We start from the raw sequence: 23445 nt of genomic DNA on the forward strand, positions 1-23445 counted from the left end.
AAGGAAATAAATAGATTCTTTTTTTCTTTTTTTTTAAATTTCATTATGGTAATGAAGTGTTTGAACCTGCAGGACTATCAGGATAAAACACACAATTATAGGAAGGGGTTAACATACTTATGAACCTTTCCACAGAAAAGAAAATCATGGACTTGCAGAATAGACTTGTGGTTGTCAAGGGGGAGGGGGAGGGAGTGGGGTGTTTGGGGAGCTTGGGATTAATAGATACAAACTATTGCCTTTGGAATGGATTAGCAATGAGATCCTGCTGTGTAGCACTGGGATCTATATCTAGCCACTTATGATGGAGCATGATAATGTGCAAAAATAGAATGTGTACATGTATGTGTAACTGGGTCACCAAGCTGTACAGTAGAAAAAAAATGGTATTGGGGAAATAACTATTTAAAAATAATAATTAAAAAAACAGGGGAAGCACAAATCAAAACTGATCATTACATTCACAAAAAATGACAAGAAATGTATTCAAGCAGAAAATAAGTGGAGACCATCCAACCAAAAAAAGAAAGGAAGAATGAAGAATTATAGACTCAACTGGAAAACAAGGTTTAAAATGGCAACAAATAAACATCTATCAATTATCATCTTAAATGTCAATGGACTGAAGGCTCCAATCAAAAGACACAGAGTGGCTGACTGGATAAAAAAAGAGATCAATATTTTTAAACAAATTTCACAAGGCATTGGCTATTGCTTATTCAAATATTATTTTTGCCTTGCTCTCTTCTTCTTAGACTCCCAATATACATGTGCATTTATGCTTGATGATATCCCATGCTCTCTGAGGTTCTATTCATTTATTATTCTTTTTCTTTCTTTTCCTCAGATTTAATAATCTCAATTCATCTGTATTTAAGTTCACTAATTCTATCTTCTCCCAGTAGGCTTTACTGAGTTTTTCCTTTCAGTTTTTGTACTTTTCTTTTCTTTTCTTTTAGGGCCACACTCACAGCGTATGGAGGTTCTGAGGCTAGGGATCAAATCAGAGCAACAGCTGATGGCCTACACCACAGCCACAGCAACACCAGATCTGAGCCACATCTGTGATCTAAACCACAGCTCATGGCAATGTCAGGTCCTTAACCCACTGAGAGAGGCCAGGAATTGAACCTGCATCCTCATGGGTCCTATTTGTGTTCATTAACTGCTGAGCCATGAGAGGAACTCCAGTTTTGGTAATTTTCAACCCCACACAATTTTTCAGTGGTGGCTCTTTTTTGTTAATTAAATAAATTATAATTTTATTTTTATATAGATACATTTATATACTTAAACCAACTAACTGAAAATATTTTCTGTTAGTTACAATGATTTGGTTTCCTCAGGGAAAGTCTCTATTGATTTTTTTCTTTTCTTACTGATAGGTCATGTTTCCTTACTTCTTTGCATGTCTCTTTTGTTCAAAAGTATGCATTTTAAATAATGCTATGTGACAGCTTTGGAAATCAGAACCCCTTTCCCTTCTTCTTCTTGTTATTTGTGGACTAATTCAATAAAGTCTGCATTCTTTGTCATATAAACATACTGAAGTCTCTAGTAAATTAGTGGTCAGCAAATGATTGGACGGAATTAATTTAAGTACTTTAAGCCAGTAAGTCTCCCAGTCTTCATTGAAGGACTCTCTACGTGTTGGTGCACACTGTCAACATTCAGCCAGATGGTGTATAACTCTGTCTTAGTTTTCACTTCCTGATTGTACAGGCCTTCAAGGTCAGCCATAAATCAGAGATTCTTTTCTGGACAGGTGAAAATCATGGATGTAAGCAAAGCACTACACATTCACACATTTGCATGACCTTCTATATTTCCAGGAATATGTTTCAACTTTTCAAAGCACTCTATGGACATCTCACTCTCCACTTTTTCCTAACAAGTTTATTTTTCAGCTTCATGTTTGCTACTATTCTTTTTGCTGCCTGAGAGAGCTGTGGCTGCTAAAGAATTATCATGAAATGCTTGTGACAAATGCTTGAAAACAGCCATCTTCAGTTAGTCAGCTCTGAGTCAATTCAAATAAGACAAGCACTACAAGTCTTATTTTTAGCTTTAGAGGAACTTCAAACCCATTCTTCCCTATCCAAAGGCTACACAAGAGGTAATTTTTACAGCTTTCACTATTGTGCAGCTGTTAGCTTCCAAGGCTATTGTGGAGCTGGAGAGAGGGGGTGAGAATAGGGTAAATTAAAACACCAGAAAGGTCATTGTTCTTTCTATTATTCATCATTTTTTATCTTCACTGAAAACAACTCATATTGTTGCAAATTTACCGTAACATGTAGAGGTCTTAAAAGTTGACTTTGGCAATTTTTGGCAGTGTTTTAATTGCTTTTATGTAAGAGGAGCTTTTTAGATGTCATTTCATAACAAATTTCCCTGAGGTCAGAGATTATTGATCCTTACTTTCAATTAACAAGACCTTCAGTAACTGTTAAATCACTTAAGTTACTGAGTCTAGGAAAACCCATTGTTCAATGTCTTGCTTCTATAAAAGATTGTAATTTTATTTATTTGATTATCAGAAGACTCTAAAATCTCACTGAGATGTATGACAATAGGCATACATCACAGTGTAAAGATCATCTATCTTAGTCCAACTACCTCATTTTATCTGTAAGGAGACTAGGGTCCATAAATGGGAACTGACTTGCCAAGGTCACATAACTAGTTGCATAGTTACAAGGGGACTTTAATTCAATGCTTGATCGAACTTCTTTCATATAACAATGTGCTTTTAATCCCAACCAAAGTCCCTCTGTCATATACTTATTGCTCTCTAATTGCCTCCTAAATGGTGCTTAGGTTACCCAGAAGATCTTATGTTCACACTTCTTTGTTCATGTATATAGTGAGTTGAGAAATGCTTCAAGGGCTAAAGCAGGAAGTATGGACCATAGTTAATTCTGGATTAGTGTCACGAAATCTTAAAGGCCTCTTACTGGTATATTTTTAACCAAACTCATGGATTATCACATCACCTTCTGAGAAAGAGAGAGAATTCTTGAAAATGGCTCTCTAGAGTTTACAGAAAGAAAACAAAAACTTTAGTAAGATCAAACTATCCATGAGAGTGCTGCAGGAGAGAAAAGTTACTAAATAACAAGGAGAAGGAGTTGAACACCTACACTTTCTTAAGATAAAAGGAAAGGTGACAAAGAAAATTTGCTAGCAAAGTTTAAAAACAGGCATGCAAAAGCTCCATTGTCCTCACCACCACCATCCAACATTCTGTGGACAAAGCACGGCTTAGAAAACTGAATGCAGGAGTTCCCACTGTGGCACAGTGGGTTAATGATCAAGTGTTGTCTCTGTGGCAGCACAGGTTTGATCCCCAGTCAAGCAGAGTACTTTAAGAATCTTGTGTTGCTGTAGCTGTGGCATAGGTCAAAGCTTCAGCTCAGATTCAGTCCCTGGCCTGGGAACTTCTATATGCAACAGGTGTGGCCAAAAAAGAAAAAAAGTAAAAGTGAATGCAATACTCTTCATGAAAGCCTAGCAGTCTTAGAGCATTAAAAAATGGCCAAACAAGAAGTAACTATCTCCGAAAAATTTTCAAGGGAGAAAAGAGCAAAATTTTAAGAAAAAGGAGAGGAAGAGAAAGGCATTATGCTAGAGGCTTCTCAACTCTTTTAATATTTAGCATTATCACTTTATTAATGAGAAAACTGGAATTTAGCAAAGTCAAATAAATTTCCTAAGACTATTAGACACTGCCTTCCAAAAGGGTTGTAAATTTCCAATGGAAGCTGACAACATTGACTGAAAGACTTCAAACTGTTTATATCCTATTTGCCAGTAAATTCACTTCCAGAAAACCATGCCTAAAAATAATAATGCATACAAAATAGTATGTTACTGGCACAGAAACAGAAATATAGATCAATGGAAAAGGATAGAAAGCCCAGAAATAAACCCAAGCACCTATGGTCAACTAATGTATGACAAAGGAGGCAAGAACATACAGTAGAAAAAAGACTCTTCAACAAGTGGTGCTGGAAAAACTGGACAGCAAAATGAGAAAGAATGAAATTAGGACACTCCTTAACACCATGCACAAAAATAAACTCAAAATGGATTAAAGACCTAAATATAATTCCAGATACTATAAAAGTCCCAGATGAAAACAGAGGCAGAACACTCTCTGACATACACTGCAGGAATAACTTGTCAGATCCACCATCAAGAGTAATGAAAATTTAAAAAAATGAACAGGAGTTCCCGTCGTGGCACAGCAGAAATAAATATGACTAGGAATCATGAGGTCATGGGTTTGATCCCTGGCCTCGCTCAGTGGATTAAGGATCTGACATTGCCATGAGCTGTGGTGTAGTTCGCAGACTTGGCTCTGATCTGGCGTTGCTGTGGCTGTGTTGTAGGCCAGTGGCTACAGCTGTGATTAGTCCCCTAGCCTGGGAACCTCCATATGCCACGGGTGTGGCCCTAAAAAAGACAGAGGACAAAAGACATAAACAAACAATTAAATTTAAATTTTTGCATACCTCCCCAAAAAATTAACAAAATGAAAACACAATCCATAGCATGGGAGAAAATCTTTGCAAATGAAACAACTGACAAGGGATTAATCTCCAAATAAATGAACAGCACATACAGCTCAATATCAAAATAAGAAACAACCCAATCAAAAAATAGGCATAAAATTTTTTAAAGATGTGTAGAAGGTCTAAATAGACATTTCTCCAAAGAAGACACACTGATGGCAAAAAAAAAAAAAAAAAAAAAAAAGAATGAAAGGGAGTTCCTGTTGTGGCTCATGGAAATGACAATCCATGGCCTCGCCCACTGGGTTAAGGATCCAGCGTTGCCATGGGCTGTGGTGTAGGTCACAGTGTGGCTTGGATCCCACATTGTTGTGCCAGCAGCTGCAGCTGCAATTCGACCCCTAGCCTGGGAACTTCCATATGCTTCATGTGTGGCCCTAAAAAGCAAAATAAATAAATAAAAAAGAAAAGATGTTCAGCAATGGATAATCATTAGGGAAATGCAAATCAAAACTACCATTAGGTACCACATTAGACAAATCAGAATGGTCATCATCAAAAAGTCTACAAATAAAAATGCAAAAGAGGGTGTGGAGTAAAGGGAATACTCTTACACTCTTGGTGGAATGTTAATTGGTGCAACCACTATGGAAAACAATATGAAGTTTCCTCAAAAAATTGAAAATAGAACTACAATATGATCCAGCAATTGTATTCCTGGGCATATATCCAGAGAAAACCATAAGTTAAAAAGATACATACATACTAATGTTCAGTGCAGCACTATTTATAAATAGCCAAGACATAGAAGCAACTTACATGTTCATCAACAGAGAAATGGATAAAGAAGATGTGGTACATATATGCTATAGAATATTATTCAGCCATAAAAAAGAATGCAATAATGCCATTTGCAACAACATGGATGAACCTAGAGATTATCATACTAAGTGAATTAAGTCAGATGGTGAAAAACAAACATCATATGATGTCACTCATATATAGAATCTAAAAAAAACATACAACATGAACCTATTTGCAGAACAGAAATAGACTCACGGACTTTAAAACAAACTTAGGGTTACCAAAGGGGAAAGGAAGTGGCAGGGATGCATCTGGAGTTGGGGATTGGCATATGCACATTGGAATGATTAGCCAATGGAGAAGTGCTGTATTGCTGTATAGCACAGGGAACTCTACCCAATATTCTGTGATAAGCTATATGTAAAAAGAATGGATGTGAGTATATGTATACTGAATCATTTTGTTTTATAGAAGAAATTATCACAGCATTGTAAATCGATAATACTTCAATAAAACCTTAACAAATGAAATAAAGCCAAAAACAAAAGACATTAAAAAATAAAAAGAGAAAATTCTATTCAATCCTTCTGCCCATTTTTTAATTGAGTTGTTTGGTTTTTTCATTTTAAGCTGCATGAGCTCTTTATGTATGTTGGATGCTACCCCCTTATATCATATCATATCCTACCATAGCATATCAAATCATATCATATCATATCACTTGCAAATGTTTTCTTCCATTCTGTAGATTGTCTTTCCTTTTCTACTATGGTTTCCTTTGCCATATAAAAGCTTTTTAAGTTTAACTAGGTCCCATTCATTTATTGTCACTTTTGTTTCCTTTGCTGTAGGAGACAGATCCAAAAAAACATTGCTACAATTTCTGTCAAAGGGTGTTCTACCTACATTTTCTTCTATGAGTTTCATGTTTTCAGTCTTACATTTAGGGCTTTAACCTATTTTGAGTTTGTTTTTATATCTGGTATTAGAGAATGTTCCAATTTCAATCTTTATCATGTAGTTGTCCGCTCTTCCCAATACAACTAATTGAAGAGACTCTCCTTTCTCCATTGTATATTCTTGCTTCTTTTGATGTAGATTAATTGAGCAGAATTGCATGGGTTTCTTTCTGAGCTCTCTATCCTGTTCCATGGATCTATGTCTCTATTTTTGTGCAGTTACCATAACTGTTTTAATTAATGCTGCTTTGTATTAATATTTTGAAGTCAGGGAGTCTAGCTCTGTTCTTTCTCAAGATTTCTTTGGGTATTTGGAATCTTTTGTGTTTCCATACAGATTTTAAAATATTTGTTCCAGATCTGGGAGGACACCCATGCCTCATTCTGCAGAGATGCCATCCTCTTTAATCAATCACCCCCCATGGGAACTCAGAATGGCCTGGAAGCTGCCACCTCCTTTTGAAAGCACTTTGTGTTATGCTCTGCTTTGTGAATATTAGATCAATGACAATGATGAACTTTATCTAAGAACTAGGTTCAAGGAAAGCAGGGACAGTTAAGAAACACCATTTTATGTTCTGAGAAACAGGTAAACCACAAAGCACCATCTTCCCTCACATATAAGACCCATCTCCGTCCTTGCTTATGACTCCCATAAACTCAAAGATGACTTCTTTGTTTACCTGCCTCTGTAATGCCCCAAGTTTTCTTCCTTTTCTTTAAAACGTTTCTCATTAATATAGGTTCTCCCTATGGCATCTATCTGAATACAATCATCTCCTAAAAATGACCACTGCATAGTTTTGGTATTTTGAGTTTATCATGTGAGTTGCACAGGAAGAATTATCAAATTGAAAGATATGTTTTGCTTACCTGGGTTAAATTTGGATAGGTAAAATGTTTTAATATACGTATTTCATATATTACATACTATATGAGAATTTCCTAGGAAAATGTCAATGACCTCATTGTCCATGATATGTTTCTATTTATCAGAGTCCTAATGCTGTCTTGACTGATATTAGAAAACATTATAGTGTTATCAGTTGTAATTTACTTTTTAATTTTTTTCTTTTTATGGCCTTACCTATGGCATATGAAAGTTCCTAGGCCAGGGTTGAATCAGAGCTGCAGCTGAGGCCTACACCACAGCCTCATGGTAACTGGACCTGAGGTACATTTGCAACCCCCACCATAGCTTGCATAAATGCTGGAACCTTAACCCACTGAGCAAGGCCAGGGATCAAACCAACATTCTCATGAAGACAATGTCCCCATCCTTAAGCTGCTGAGCTACAGTGGGAAGTGATGCTGGGGAAACTAGACAGCTACATATAAAGGAATGAAATTAGAACATGCTCAAAAGCCATAAACAAAAATAAACTCAAAATGGATTTAAGACCCAAACACAAGGCCAGATACTATGAAACTCCTAGAGGAAAACATAGGCAGAACACTCTTTGACATAAATTGCAGCAATATCTTGTTTGATCCATCTTGTAGAATAATGAAAATAAAAACAAACCAAACAAAAACACAGTGCAACCTAAATAATTTAAAAGCCTCTGCACGGCAAAGGAAAGCACAAAAAAATGAAAAGAGAACCGACAGAATAGGAGAAAACCTTTGCAAACGAATCAACTGACAAGGGATTAATCTTCAAAATGTACAAATATCTCATGGAGCTTTTTATCAGCAAAGCAAAAAAAAATGTGAAGATTTAAACAGACATTTATCTAAAGAAGACATAAATGTGGCTAAAAAAACACATGAAAAGATGCTAAATATCAATAATTATTAGAGAAATGCAAGTCAGAACAACTATGAGGTATCACCACACACCAGTCGGAATGGCCATCAACAAAAAGCCTATGAAAATAAATGCTGGAGAAGGTGTGGAGAAAAGGGGAACCTTCTACACTATTGGTGGGAATGTAAATTGTTGCAATGATTAAGGAGGACACTATGGAGTTTCCTTAAAAAACTACCATATGATCCAGCAATCACACTGCTGTGCACATATCCAGAGAGAATTCTAATTTGAAAAGATACATGCACTCAAATGTTCATTGCTGCACTATTTACAATAGCCAAGACATGAAAGCAACAAGTATGTCCATCGACAGAGGAATGGACAAAGATGATATATACATATATATATAATATTATTTCAGCTATAAAAAAGAATGAAATAATGTGGTTTGCAGCAACATGGAAGGACCTAAAGATTATCAGATTGAGTGAAGTAAGTCAGACAGAGAAAGCCAAATAACATACAATATCATTTATATGTGGAATCTCATAAAAATGATACAAATGAACTTATTTCAAAAAAAGAAACAAACTCACAGATTTCAAAGCCAATCTTAAGGTTACCTTAGGTGAAACCATTGAGGGGAGGGAAAAATTGGGAGGTTGGGAATAATATATGCACACTCCTGTATAAAATACATGATTAACAAGAAGCTACTATAGCACAGGAAAAATCTACTCAATAGTTTGTAATAACCTATATAGGAAAAAAGAATATATATATGTGTGTGTGTGTGTGTGTATGTGTGTGTTTATACAGAGAATATATACACACTTATATATACATAGAATATATATATATATATATTTCTATGTATATGACTGATTCACTATACTGTAAACTAGTACCACATTGTAAATCAACTATACTCCAATAAAATTAAATTTAAAAAAAAGTCCAAAGTGTGATTCTTTACGAAAATTTCCAGCAAAGCAAAGTTAAATAGAACCATATGGCAAATAATCACCCTTGTTATAACTGCAAAAAATGAGGCCAATTCTAATCAGACCAGCCATATTTTTTTTATCAAGAATATTTTGGAGTTCCTGTTTTGGCACAGCAGAAATGAATCTTATTAGTATCCAGGGGGACACAGATTCAATCCCTGGCTCTGCTCAGTGGGTTAAGGATCCGGCATTGCCATGAGCTGTGGTGTAGGTCACAGATGAGGCTCGGATCTGGTGTTGATGTGGCTGTGGCATAGGCCAGCATCTATTCAACCCCTAGCCTGGAAATTTCCATATGCCGTGGGTGCAGTCCTAAAAAGCAAAAGAAGAAAAGAATATTTATATTTTTATTAACTTTGAAAAGGGAGAATTTTTGTGTTTTAATGGGAAATAATGCATTGTCTACAGCACACCCTTTTGGATTATTAGAGTTTTGCCCTGTTTTTTCTATTTGACATAGTTGAGTTTTTTCATCTCTTGTTGATTGTGGATAACTTAAAAGCATGCATATTCTCTCCTGTTTGCTCAAAAAAAAGTTTTGGTAGTATCTATCTGTCAAAAAAAAAAAAAACCAGCTTTGGTATTATCTATCTGTAATTCGAACTGGATACTGATACCTGCCCAATTTTTTTTTTATTATTATTTTCCCACTGTACAGCAAGGGGGTCAGGTTATCCTTACATGTATACATTACAATTACATTTTTCCCCCACCCTTTCTTCTGTTGCGACATGAGTATCTAGACATAGTTCTCAATGAATGCTATTCAGCAGTATCTCCTTATAAATCTATTCTAGGTTGTGTCTGATAAGCCCAAGCTCCTGATCCCTCCCACTCCCTCCCCCTCCCATCAGGCAACCACAAGTCTCTTCTCCAAGTCCATGATTTTCTTTTCTGAGGAGATGTTCATTTGTGCTGGATATTAGATTCCAGTTATAAGGGATATCATATGGTATTTGCCTTTGTTTTTCTGGCTCATTTCACTCAGCATGAGATTCTCTAGTTCCATCCATGTTGCTGCAAATGGCATGATGTCATCCTTTTTTATGGCTGAGTAGGAGTCCATTGTGTATATATACCACATCTTCCGAATCCAATCCTCTGTCGATGGACATTTGGGTTGTTTGCATGTCCTGGCTATTGTGAATAGGGCTGCAATGAACATGCGGGTGCATGTGTCTCTTTTAAGTAGAGCTTTGTCCGGATAGATGCCCAAGAGTGGGATTGTGGGGTCATATGGAAGTTCTATGTATAGATTTCTAAGGTATCTCCAAACTGTTCTCCATAGTGGCTGTACCAGTTGACATTCCCACCAGCAGTGCAGGAGGGTTCCCTTTTCTCCACAGCCCCTCCAGCACTTGTTATTTGTGGATTTATTAAGGATGGCCATTCTGACTGGTGGGAGCTGGTATCTCATGGTAGTTTTGATTTGCATTTCTCTTATAATCAGCGATGTTGAGCATTTTTTCATGTGTTTGTTGGCCATCTGTATATCTTCCTTGGAGAAATGTCTATTCAGGTCTTTTGCCCATTTTTCCATTGATTGATTGGTTTTTTTGCTGTTGAGTTGTACAAGTTGCTTGTATATTCTAGAGATTAAGCCCTTGTCCGTTGCATCATTTGAAACTATTTTCTCCCATTCTGTAAGTTGTCTTTTTGTTTTCTTGTTGGTTTCCTTTGCTGTGCAAAAGCTTTTCAGTTTGATGAGGTCCCATGGGTTTATTTTTGCTCTAGTTTCTATTGCTTTGGGAGACTGACCTGAGAAAATATTCATGATGTGGATGTCAGAGAGTGTTTTGCCTATGTTTTCCTCTAAGAGTTGGATGGTGTCCTGTCGTATATTTAAGTCTTTCAGCCATTTGGAGTTTATTTTTGTGCATGGTGTGAGGGTGTGTTCTAGTTTCATTGCTTTGCATGCAGCTGTCCAGGATTCCCAGCAATGCTTGCTGAATAGACTTTCCTTTTCCCATTTGATGTTCTTGCCTCCCTTGTCAAAGATTAATTGACCATAGGTGTCAGGGTTTATTTCCAGATTCTCCATTCTGTTCCATTGGTCTGTCTGTCTGTTTTGGTACCAGTACCACACTGTTTTGATGACTGTGGCTTTGTAGTATTTCTTGAAGTCTGGGAGAGTTAGGCCTCCTGCTTGGTTTTTGTTTCTCAGAATTGCTTTGGCGATTCTGGGTCTTTTGTGGTTCCATATAAATGTTTGGATTGTTTGTTCTAGTTCTGTGAACAATGTCATGGGTAATTTGATAGGGATTGCATTGAATCTGTAGATTGCTTTGGGTAGGATGGCCATTTTCACAATATTGATTTTTTCAATCCAGGAACATGGAATATCTTTCCATTTCTTTACATCTTCTTTGGTTTCTTTGATTAAGGTTTTATAGTTCTCGGCATATAGGTCCTTTACCTCTTTGGTCAGGTGTATTCTGAGGTATTTGATTTTGTGACGTACAATTTTAAAAGGTATCGTATTTTTGTATTCCTTTTCTAATGTTTCATTGCTGGTATACAGAAATGCAACTGACTTCTGAATGTGAATCTTATATCCTGCCACCTTGCAGAATTTCTTAATCAGTTCAAGGAGTTTTGGGGTTGAATCCTTAGGGTTTTCTAGGTATAGTATCTTCTCATCTGCATACAGTGACAGTTTCATCTCTTCTCTTCCTATATGGATGCCTTTTATTTCTTTTGTTTGTCTAATTGCTGTGGCTAGGACTTCCAAAACGATGTTGAAGAGCAGTGGTGAGAGTGGGCATCCCTGTCTTGTTCCAGATTTGAGTGAGAAGGCTTTCAGTTTTTCCCCATTGAGGATTATATTTGCTGTGGGTTTATCATAAATGGCTTTGATTATGTACGGGAATGTTCCCTCTATACCCACTTTGGCGAGGGTCTTGATCATGAATGGATGTTGGACTTTGTCAAATGCTTTTTCTGCGTCTATTGAGATGATCATATGATTTTTTACTTTTCTTTTGTTAATGTGGTGTATGATGCTGATTGATTTGCGTATGTTGAACCATCCTTGTGAACCTGGGATGAACCCTACCTGGTCATGGTGTATAATTTTTTTGGTATGTTGTTGGATTCGGTTGGCTAAGATTTTGTTGAGAATTTTTGCATCTATATTCATCAGTGATATTGGGCGATAGTTTTCTTTTTTGGTGGTATCTCTGCCTGGTTTTGGAATGAGGGTGATGGTGGCATCACAGAATGTCTTTGGGAGTATTCCTTCTTCTTCCAACTTTTGAAAGAGTTTCAGGAGGATGGGCACCAATTCCTCTTTATATGTTTGATAGAATTCACCTGTGAAGCCATCTGGTCCTGGACTTTTATTTGTAGGGAGTGATTTTATGACCTCTTCAATTTCATTTCTAGTGATCGGTCTGTTCAGTTGGTCTGTTTCTGCTTGATTCAGTTTTGGCAGGCTGTAAGATTCTAGAAAATTGTCCATTTCTTCCAGATTGTCAAACTTGTTGCCGTATAGTTGTTCATAGTATTCCCTTATGGTTTTTTGTATTTCTGCTGTATCCGTTATGATTTCTCCTTCTTCATTTCTAATTTTGGTGATTTGGGTTCTTTCTCTCCTCTTTTTAGTGAGTCTGGCCAGGGGTTTGTCAATTTTGTTCACCTTTTCAAAGAACCAGCTCTGGGTTTTATTAATTTTCTCTATGGTTTTTTGAGTCTCTAGTTTATTGATTTCTTCTTTCATCTTTATAATTTCCTTCCTTCTGCTGACTTTAGGACTTTTTTGTTCTTCTTTTTCTAATTCATTTAGATAGAGGGTTAAGTTGTCCATTTGGAATCTTCCTTCTTTTTTGAGAAAGGCCTGTAATGCTATAAATTTCCCTCTGAGCACTGCTTTCACAGCTTGCCGCAGATTTTGAGAGGTTGTGTCTTCATTATCATTTGTTTCAAGGTAGTTTTTAATTTCCTTCTTGATGTCCTAATTGACCCATTGGTTTTTTAGTAGCATGTTGTTTAGTCTCCATGTAGTAGGTTTTTTCTCTTTCCTTTTCCCATGGTTGATTTCTAATTTCATGCATTGTGGTCAGAGAAGATACTTGAGATCATTTCTATGCTCCTAAATTTATTGAGGTTAGCTTTGTGTCCCAATATGTGGTCGATTCTTGAGAATGTTCCATGAGCGTTTGAGAAGAATGTGTATTCTGATTTTTTTGGATGTAGTGTCCTGAAGATATCAATTAAGTCTAACTTTTCTATTGTTTCCTTTAGGATCTCTGTTGCTTTATTGGTTTTCTGTCTAGAGGATCTGTCCATTGATGTGAGGGGGGTATTTAGGTCTCCTACTATGATTGTATTCTCATCAATATCTCCCTTTATGTCTGTTAATATTAGTTGTATCTATCTGGGTGCACCAGTATTTGGGGCATATATGTTGAGGATAGTAACATCCTCCCCTTGCATGGATCCCTTAATCATTAAGTAGTGTCCTTCTTTGTCTTTCTTTATGTCTTTTGTTTTAAAGTCTATTTTGTCTGATATGAGCATTGCAACTCCTGCTTTTCTGTCATGTCTATTGGCGTGAAATATTTTTCCCCACCCTTTCACTTTAATCTATATGTATCTTTTGTCCTAAGGTGAGTTTCTTGTAGGCAGCATATTGAAGGATTTTGCCTTTTTATCCACTCAGCCAGTCTGTGTCTTTTGATTGGGGCATTCAGTCCATTGACATTTAAGGTGATAATTGATAGATGATTATTTATTGCCATTTGAACCTCGTGTTCCAGTTGATTCTTCCATTCTTCCATTCTTCCTTTTCTCCATTCTTCCTTTTTCTCCATTCTTCCTTTTTTTTTTGGTTGTATGGTCTCCTGTTGTTATCTGCTTGAGTGTATTTTTTTTTCATTTTTTGCAAATGCAATATTTGGTTTTGGCTTGTGGTTGCCCTGTTTTTTAAGTATGCTAACCCCTTCCCATAATTGTGTGTTTTAGCCTGATGGTCCTGTAAGTTCAAACACTTCATTACTATATTAAAATTAAGAAGAGAAACATACAAACAAAAAGGGTTATTTACCTCCTAACATCCCTTGCCCACATTTTATGGTTTTGATGACTCTTTTTTTATTTTTTTATTTTTAATTTTATTTTGTTTGAAGCATGTTCATGATTAAATATGTATGCTGGCTTATTTGAGTGACTGCTCTCTGATTGCAGTTTCCTCAGTCCTAGTTCTTCCTCTTCTTCTTCTTCTTTTTTTTTTCTTTTCTTTTTTCTTCCGTTTCCTTCCTTTCTTTTCGGTTTAGAGAAGCCCTTTCAATATTTCCTTTAACCTGGGTTTTGTGTTGCTGTATTCTTTAAGTTTTGGTTTGTTCGGAAAAATTGTTATTTCCCCTTCTATTTTAAATGATATTCTTGCTGGATGGAGTATTCTAGGTTGCATATTTTTTCCTTTGAGCACTTTAAATATCTCTTGCCATTCCCTGCTGGCCTGTAGTGTTTCTGTAGAGAAATCAGCTGATATTCTTATGGGGTTTCCCTTGTAGGTAACATTCTGCTTTTCTCTTGCTGCCTTTAGGATATTCTCCTTATCACTAACTTTTGCCATTTTTATTATGATGTGTCTTGGTGTGGGTCTGTTTGGGTTCAGTTTGTTTGGGGCCCTCTGTGCTTCTTGTATCTTGAATCCAGTATCCTTTAGATTTGGGAAGTTTTCATCGATAATTTCTTCAAATATATTTTCCATCCCCTTATCTTTTTCTACTCCTTCTGGAATTCCTGTTATGGGTAGATTGGCCCACTTTTTTTATCCCATAGGTCTTTTATATTGCTTTCCTCTTTTTGATTCGGTTTTCTGTCTTTTGACTGGATTGAGTGATTTCCATTATTCTATCTTCCATATCACTGATTCGTTCTTCTGCATTATTCATTCTGGTTTTTACTGCCCCTGGTTCAGTTTGCATCTCTGTAAATGAATGTTCTAGTTTTTCATGGGTCCTCCTTATATTTTCTAGTTCCTTTCTGAGGGTATCTGCATTACTGTTCCTATCTTCTCTTAATTCCTTCAGTATTTTCACTATTTCTCCTTTGAACTCCAGGTCTGTCAGACTACAGAGATCTGTTTCATTGTTGACTGTTTTAGGTGAGTTCTCCTGTTGGTTTGACTGGGGGTAGTTTCTCAGCTTCTTCATCTTGCTTGTTGTTTTCTTTCTCCTGAGGGAGTTGAACTCTCCATTATCGGGCAGTGTTTGCCTTGTCACTGCCGTGGAATATTTCCTGAGGGCTGGTGTTGTTGGTCAATCTTTTTTGAGGCAGTGTGGCTTTTCTGGAGTGTTGATGGGGCTAACAGGGTTTCTTTGAAGCAAAGGAGGGCTTCCTGAGGGCAGACAGGACTGGGAGGTCCACACCACAATGGTAGCTGATTTCACTTGGTCATGCAGAGCTTGCTCTGGTGTTTTTAGGCTGTGGGGTTCTTGCAGGGGGTTTGCGGTGTTGGGCAGCTGTTCCTCAGTAGTGCCTCACCCCCTGGGGTTGGAGCAGCTATCTGGGTCACTGAGAACCTAAACGGCTCTTCCCTAGGGCAGCCCAACTCAGAAGGACAGCCTGAGAATGTAGGCGGATCTTTTCACAATCTGGCCGAGCTTGTTGCAGCTTTTCTGGGCTGCAGGGGCTCTTCCAGGGGGCTGGTGGTGCTGAGCAGCTATTACGTGGGAGTGGTGCACCCCTTGGAGGCTTGGGCGGGTAGCAGGGCCACTGGAAACCCAAGAGGCTCCTCCCCGGGGCAGCCTGACACAGAAAAACCGTCTGAGATTTTTTCCCGACTCGGCCAGGCTTGTTGCAGCTTTTCTGGGCTGCAGGGGTTCCTGCCTGGAGCTGGCAGTCCTATGCAGCTGGTCCACTAGGTCTCAGCACCCCCTGGGGGCTTGGGTGGGTAGCAGGGCCGTCGGAGACCAAAGAGGCTCCTGCCTGGGGCAGCCCGACTCAGAAAAACCATCCGAGAATTAGGCCGATCTATTCACGGCCTGGCTAGGCTTGTTCTAGCTTTTCTGGGCTGCAGGCCTTTTCTCGGGGGCTGGTGGTGTTTGGTGCTGCGCTGTGGAAGTGTAGCCCCTCCAAAGGGCAAGCAGGCCTGTGCAGGGACAGCCCCTGTGGTGGTAGGCTTCAGGCAATTGTTGAGGCCAGCCCTCCTGGATGGCAGGCAGCCCCAGGTTCGGCGACAGCGTAGGGGGTGGCGGGGGTGGGGGGAGGGGATGCACTGGGAAGCACAGCTTTCTGCTAGCTAGCGGGCCTGTAAGCTTGCTGTGGCGTGGGGGGTATTCTATGGGGACCCACCCCTTCTTCTCTCCCCTCCCCAGCATGGGCGCAGACCAGGCTCTTCTCCCAGGTTCCTCCCCGGGGCTTTCCACTTCCCCGCCCCTAGAGTATTGCTCCCTTTCTCTGTGACAGCTTTGTTTTCTAGTCTCGCAGGCAGTCTCTGCCCTGTCAACTGGTTTCTAGACCTCCCAAGCAGTTTCCGCTCTGCCCCGCCCCCCCAGCCCGGGAACTAACCTTCGGAGGCGAGGTCTCGATGCCCAGCCCCCACCCAGGCATCTCAATTTTTGGTGACTGTGCCCGTAGTTCAGATGGTCCGTTCGCTTCTTGATCGGCTTTTCCGTACTCCAACTTACTGCTAACCTCTTCTCTGCATCTGGAGATTTCTCCAGTTTGTTCGATCTTTCCCCGGTAGGTGACTTTCCAGGGTGCGGGAACCCTTTCTCCTCCACAGTTCCCTTTCGGGAGCGCCCCTCCCGCTCGGATTCACCTTATCTCACTCTCCTCTTTTCTCCCGTTCTGCCCAGTAATGTCACGAACTTCTTGCCGTTATTGGAGTTTAGGTTCCTCTGCCAGCGATTGGTTGCTGTTCTGTGCGAGTCATTTATTCTGTAGATGTGCTTTTTTTGTTGTGTTTGTGGGAGAGGGCGAGCGTGTCTCCCTACTCCTCTGCCATCTTGTCCTCTCTCCAAGAAACTACTTCTTAAGCCCTGCTTCATCCCAGTTAAGTTTATGCTTGCCTGTGAGTTTTCAGCAATGAATAAAATCCATGTTGAATAAAGGTGTGGGGACTAGGAGAACTGACAATGTGGAACTTAGATAAAGTATTCTGCCCCTATAAAGCAGTAATGGGTGGCTGATGGAACTTTCTACCTGCAAGCTTGACCTTAAATCAATCTGCTTGGTCCACAAAAGAGTTTTTTCAAATATGTTATGATAACTAGACTAGAAATGTGATTTGCAATCAGAGATTTAAAAAAAATGATTTTTCTTTTTCCAGGCATACACAAACTAATTCATTTGATCTAAGATGGGTCCTGAAACTCTGGATCAACAAGCAGTCCAATTAATTCTGATAAAAAGCTGTATTAAGAATAACTGAATTAGATACTTTCTAAGGTCCCTATAGACACTGACAATTTATTTTACATTTTCCTCTTATAGATAGTTCAGGAAGCATTGCCATGACCTGTGGTGTAAGCTACAAACATGGCTCAGATCCTTGTTGCTGTGTCTGTGGCACCTTCCTGGCATTGAAAATTCTCAAAATCTCTTTTCAGTCTGCATCAGTAAAGGTCAGTTCATGAGTCAGCATCCGTAAAAGCAATGGTCAGATGATAACTAGCATAACTGGAATTGGCAGGCAAATAATAACTGAATTAAAGGGTTACTGTAAAGCGTATTAAGAAAGAAATGTGTCACAGCCAGTTGACACCCACAAGAAACAGGCAGCACAAGGAGGTCATTTTTACTTTTGTTTATAAGCCATTATGCTCAAGCTCACACACCTTTTTTTTTTTTTTCTCTTTTAACTTCATGGCACTAGTTGACAAGAATGGTGAGGTTCAGAAGGGTAAGAAAATTGATATATAAAGTTCAGCATAAAAGATAATGTGGGGCACAGATCTGTTAGTTAGCTTTAGGGGAAATGGACACCTGTTCAAAGTCAGACTCATCCAGCATGAAAAAAAAAAAAAGATACATTTAGGGAATGCCACATACCATACATTTCCAATCTCCAAGATTACCCATTCACAAGGAAGTAGCAGGGTTTTTTTGGGTTTTTTTGTTTTTTTGTTTTTTTTGTTTTTTGTCTTTTTGCCTTTTCTAGTGCTGCTCCTATGGCACATGGAGGTTCCCAGGCTAGGGGTCTAATTGGAACTGTAGCCACCGGCCTATGCCAGAGCCACAGCAACGCGGGATCCGAGCCGCATCTGCGACCTACACCACAGCTCACAGCAACGCCAGGTCCTTAACCCACTGAGCAAGGCCAGGGATCGAACCCACAACCTCATGGTTCCTACTCGGATTCGTTAACCACTGCACCACGACGGGAACTCCATAGCAGTTATTTTTAAGAAAGAAATATGTTTAATTTGGGCTGCTATAACAAAAATACCACAGATTTAGTGGTGTATAAACAATAGACATTTCTCACAGTTTTCAAGGCTTTAGCCCTAGCTGGCAGTGTTTCTTCTGGTAATCCCACATCTATTTCTAGCTTTTGTTGAGAAGATTGATTAAATCCATGGTTCACCCCTACACTAATCTTATCAAATGGTAGGTCCACCATATTTTTAGTGTTTTCTTCCAAATATTCTTTCTCATTTTTTGTAATATAGATAAATCTTTAAGTTGGGGTTCCTTTTTGCTTAACAATTTCATCTTCTCTTCATTTCTCTTCTCTCAGACTTTATTATAAACAGTCAGGGGAATCCAAGCCATTCTTTTAACACTTGCTTAGAAATCTCATCAGCCAAATATCCAATTTCATAGCTTGCAAGTTTCACCTTCCATAAAACACTAGAACACAAACAATGCAGCCTAATTATTTGCCTCTTTATAACAAGAATCACCTTCTTCTCCACTTTCCAGTAGCATGTTCCTCATTTTTGTCTGAGACCTAAACAGAGTGCACTCCACCATCTATATTTATACTGATATTCTGTCCATGATAACTTAGGTATTCTCCAAGAAGATTGATGCTTTCTCTACCACTCTCTCTTCTTTCAGGGCTCTCATCAGAATCATCTTTAAAATTCCATTTGAAAGGAGCCCATTACCCAGTTCCAAAGCCACTTGCACATTTTTAAGTATGTGTTATGGCAGCACCCCCACTTCACAGTACCAATTTCTATTTTACTGAGTTCAGGGTGCTATAACAAAATAACATAGGATGGCTTATAAACAACAGAAATTTATGACATTTCTGGAGGCTAGAAGTCTGAGATCAAGCATGGTCAGATTCTGGTGAGAGCTCCCTACCAGGTTGCAGACTGCCAACTTCTCATTGTATCCTCACATGATAGAAAGAGGGTGAGAAAGCTCTCTGAGTCTCTTTTATAAGAGTACTAATCTCACTAATGAGAGCTTCGCCTTCATGACCTAATTACCTCCCAAAGGCCCCACCTCCTAATACCATCACATTGGTATAGAATTTCAACATATGACTTTGTGGGGGACACAAAAACATTTAGTCCATTGCCAAGTACAGAGTAATCAAATCTTATATTAACAATAATGATTAAATACCTAACATTTATTTAGGCACTGTGCACACTTGGCATTGACTGCCTCATCCCCATTTTACATATGAGAGAAATTATTAGAGAGGTGAAGTCACTTTTCATGGTTACACAGTTAATAAATTGCAAAGCTAGAGTTCAAACCTGGGCCGTCTGACTCCCATGATATTGGTCTAAGTTATGCCCTTAGACCAATACATATTTGCAAAAATAGAATGAAATGGAGTTCATAAAGAAATAATCCAAATATAAATGTCTGCCTCACTAGTAACATTGCCACATTTGGCCAAAACAGTAGTCGTCAACCTCCTAATAATACTCATTATAGTATTATTGATAATCATGAAAAATTGGAAATAAGCTTAATTTCCAATAATAGTTGAACAGTATATAAAGCATGGATCCTATAATGAAACTCAAATGCATCCATTACTCATTCATTCAAAAAACATGTACCGAGCATATACTATATGCTAGATACTCCTTTACATGCTAGAGAAATAGCAATGAGCAAAACAATGTCCTTGCCGCCCCCCGATGAAGCTTACAAATTTTTTTAAATGACGTGAGAAAATGCTTATGATAAAATGTTAGGTTAAAAATATAAAATTACACATTTAGAATGAACTAAATTACATAAATATAAAACAGCTACATGTAAAAAACAGAGTTAAAAGATAAAGCAAAAAAAAAAAAAAAAGACAAAAAGGAGTTCCCATCATGGTGCAGCGGAAACGAATCTGACTAGGAACCATGAGGTTGCGGGTTCAATCCCTGGCCTTGCTCAGTCGGTTAAGGCTCTGGCATTGCCGTGGCTGTGATGTAGGCCGGCAGCCGTAGCTCCAATCAAACCCCTAGCCTGGGAACCTCCATATGCTGCAGGTGCAGCACTAAAAAGCAAAAAAAAAAAAAAAAAAGACAAAAAAATAATATGCCCAAATATCCAAGACATTCTTTCTGTGTTAGAATATTTTATTATAAGTAATTTTATACTTTTATATATTACTCATACTTACTACAATGAAAATTTAATATAACAATAATAATACATTTTTATATTTTAGTTCTTGGGTTCATAAATAAAATTGTGTTACTAACTTGTTTTTCAGTACCATTATGTCATTCTAATTGTTCTGTGTTCTCATCTAGCGAATGCCTTACCTTAAGTTGTAAACTTAGTAGTGGTCTTTTTTTTTTTTCAGGGCTGCACCCATGGGCACATGGAAGTTCCCTGGCTAGGGCTCAAATTGGGGATGAGGCTGCTGGTCTACTTCACAGCCATAGCAATGAGAGATTCGAGCTGCATCTGTGACTTACACCACAGCTTACAGCAATGCCAGATCCCTAACCCACTGAGTGAGGCCAGGGATTGAACCCACATTCTTATGGATACTAGTCAGATTTGTTTCCACTGAGCCACAGTGGGAACTCCCTTAGAAGTGGTCTTTAACTCAGTGGTCACCAAACTTTTTTTTAAATGGCCAGAGAGCAAATATTTGAGGCTTTGAAAGCCATCCAGTTTCTGCCACTACTACTCAGTGCTGTCCCTGTAATACAAAAGCACCCATAGACAATACCGAACTGTATTCCAGTTAAGTCTGCACTCCAACAAAATTTCATTTACAAAAAAAAAAAAAAAAAAAGTGGCAGACAATATTTGGCACAAGGGCCATATTTTGCCAACACAACTTTAACTTCATAATTAACATAAACACACATTTTTTTCTTACCTCTTATTGTAAAATCCTTGAGAGACAGAGATTAACAACATTTTTCAGAGGATTAGACTAAGGCTCATAGAGAGGAAATATCTTTTCCAAGATAGCACAGCTCTCAAAGTGAGTTGTTAAATTCAGTTCCCCAGAGAGATGCCAAATCTCCTGTTGCCTGAAAAGCTATACATATATAAATGCTCATTTTAAACTTTATAGGGGAATTTGTTCCTTAGAAGAATCCTACTCTGAATTATTTTGGAAAATAACCCCTCAAAAAAAATCACTCTTTAATTTATCCTTTACAAAAATATCCATTTTCACCTACTAGATTCTTTAAAGAAAATTCCCCTGTAGACTGAGTCAAAGACCTCAGTGGAAGTTTAAGGGATATCTTTTTATTGCTTTCATGTGAGGAGGAAATGGGACTGGAAGGGAATGTTTCATTATGTTTCTTAAGCAGCTTCCCAGGAGCTCAGCATTAGGCAATAAGGGATAAAAATGCCAACTTCTCTATATCCACCAACCAAGGAGGTTGCTTGGTTCAGACCTGCTTTGAGAGGCACATGGCAGCTTGTGGCTGAAGACTTACCAATGTTAATCTCGTCATCAGTCAGAGTGTCTCCAATGAAATCAAACTGAAAGGATTGCAACGTCTGTGAAAATTTCTGAACAGCAGAGGAATAATCTAAAAAGGAAGAGAAACAAAAAAAAATGGTCAACAATGCTGTCTTTTTTTTGCCTGGTTTCCTCATCCCTGTTAGGACAGACAGAAGAAAAGCAAAGGCAAGGACTCCCAACAGACAGCAAATTGCATTGGAAGACGTTAAACCAAAGAGCAGACTTTCAGTAGGAGATGTGAGCAGCTAAAACCACACATTAAAGAGGAAGTAAAGCAACTTAGTGAAGTCTTCTGTTTAAGTTAAGGGACATGTTTTATATTCAATCCCTATCCTACCTGACCTGTTCTACCCAAAGCCAGTAAAATCTAAAGCTACTTAGTTGTACTCCTAAGAGAGTCTTCTTAAGCTTTATTGAGTACCCATTATGGACAAGAGTCTAGATGCTTTCTTGCTTTTATCAAATATCCACAATCAATCTACAAAGAAAAAATTAGCTCTAGGTCCCAAAGCTGGCAGAAAGACCTGAAACTGGAATACAGGTGGTGAGTCTACCTCTCTAGGGCCTTTCCAAGGACAATATAGGCAACATCTGGACATTTTACACATTAACAAAATGCCAGCTTTGGTTGAGGTAATACCCGGCAGAGGGACAAATTTAACTTGCTCATAGAGTATTCACTAAGTAACATAAAATAAGGAGATGATTGATGAAACAATTGAGAGTGGTATGGCCAGACAAATGTTTTCATTTTTGGTCAATAATTCTGAACATAACTATATGAAATTAGAATGTCAGTATAAATTAAATCACTATTAGCTAAACTTATGACAAATTATTCCTATTGAAATTTTAAAAATATGACCTTCATTAAGAGATCCAGTCAAAACTCCAAACTTAGTACTCCAAGAATAGTTCTCAGGACCATCATCACCTGAGGGTTTGATGGAAATACACATTCCCAGGTCACACACTAGACCTACTGAATAAGAAACTGCATTTTTATATAATCCTTAGATAATTTGTTTGCACTTTAATGTCTGAGGAGCACTGCTCTCACCAACTAGAGTAACACATTAAGAACATATTCTAGGAAAGATCAAACTTCTTAGTAAATTTTGCTACCATTTTTTTATTTCTTCTCCCTAATTACATCATCGTTCACACTCAAATCTTTCAGAAACTCAAGTGCCTGAGATTTTTTGCTCTCATTCTAACAGAAAGGAAGACAATGCAAACAACATTACCTAATGAAAATCTATCATGGTTAGGTTTTCAGAGCTAACCATCCATAATAAAACATGTTCAGCTACTTGGTTGGAACAAATTAGCCTGCCAAGAATTTTATTACCTTATTACCTATGTCTCATTTAGAGAAGCATTTATTTTAAGCATTTATTTATTAATTAATTTATTTATTTATTTTAGGGCCACACCTGCAGCATATGGAAGTTCCTAGGCTAGGGGTCAAGTTGGAGCTTCAGATGCAGGCCTACCACAACCACAACACCACCAGATATTAGCTGTGTCTGTGACCTACGCTGCAGGT

At 38.2% G+C, this 23445-nt stretch overlaps 1 protein-coding gene across 13 annotated transcripts in view; it reads right to left on the minus strand.

Moving 5' to 3' along the window:
* OPHN1 (oligophrenin 1) overlaps nt 1-23445 on the minus strand; it is a 631870-nt gene that overhangs the window by 415236 nt on the left and 193189 nt on the right. For 12 of the 13 annotated variants that reach the window (XR_002340743.1, XR_014835159.1, XR_014835161.1 and 9 more), the window contains exon 3: nt 21868-21963. Coding sequence is in view for 8 of the 13 variants with exons in the window: in XM_085007358.1 (XP_084863484.1) it covers nt 21868-21963 (96 nt within the window). In the remaining 5 variants the exon portion in view is untranslated. Of the gene's footprint in view, nt 1-21841; nt 21964-23445 lie in introns of all 13 variants that reach the window. The other variant, XM_085007356.1, reaches the window with a different exon arrangement.

The sequence above is a fragment of the Sus scrofa genome, chromosome X (genome assembly GCF_054392235.1).
Source record: "Sus scrofa isolate SSC_HxYL_T2T_F1_AM1 chromosome X, Sscrofa_HxYL_maternal_Yorkshire_Landrace_v2.0, whole genome shotgun sequence".
Taxonomy (NCBI): domain Eukaryota; kingdom Metazoa; phylum Chordata; class Mammalia; order Artiodactyla; family Suidae; genus Sus; species Sus scrofa.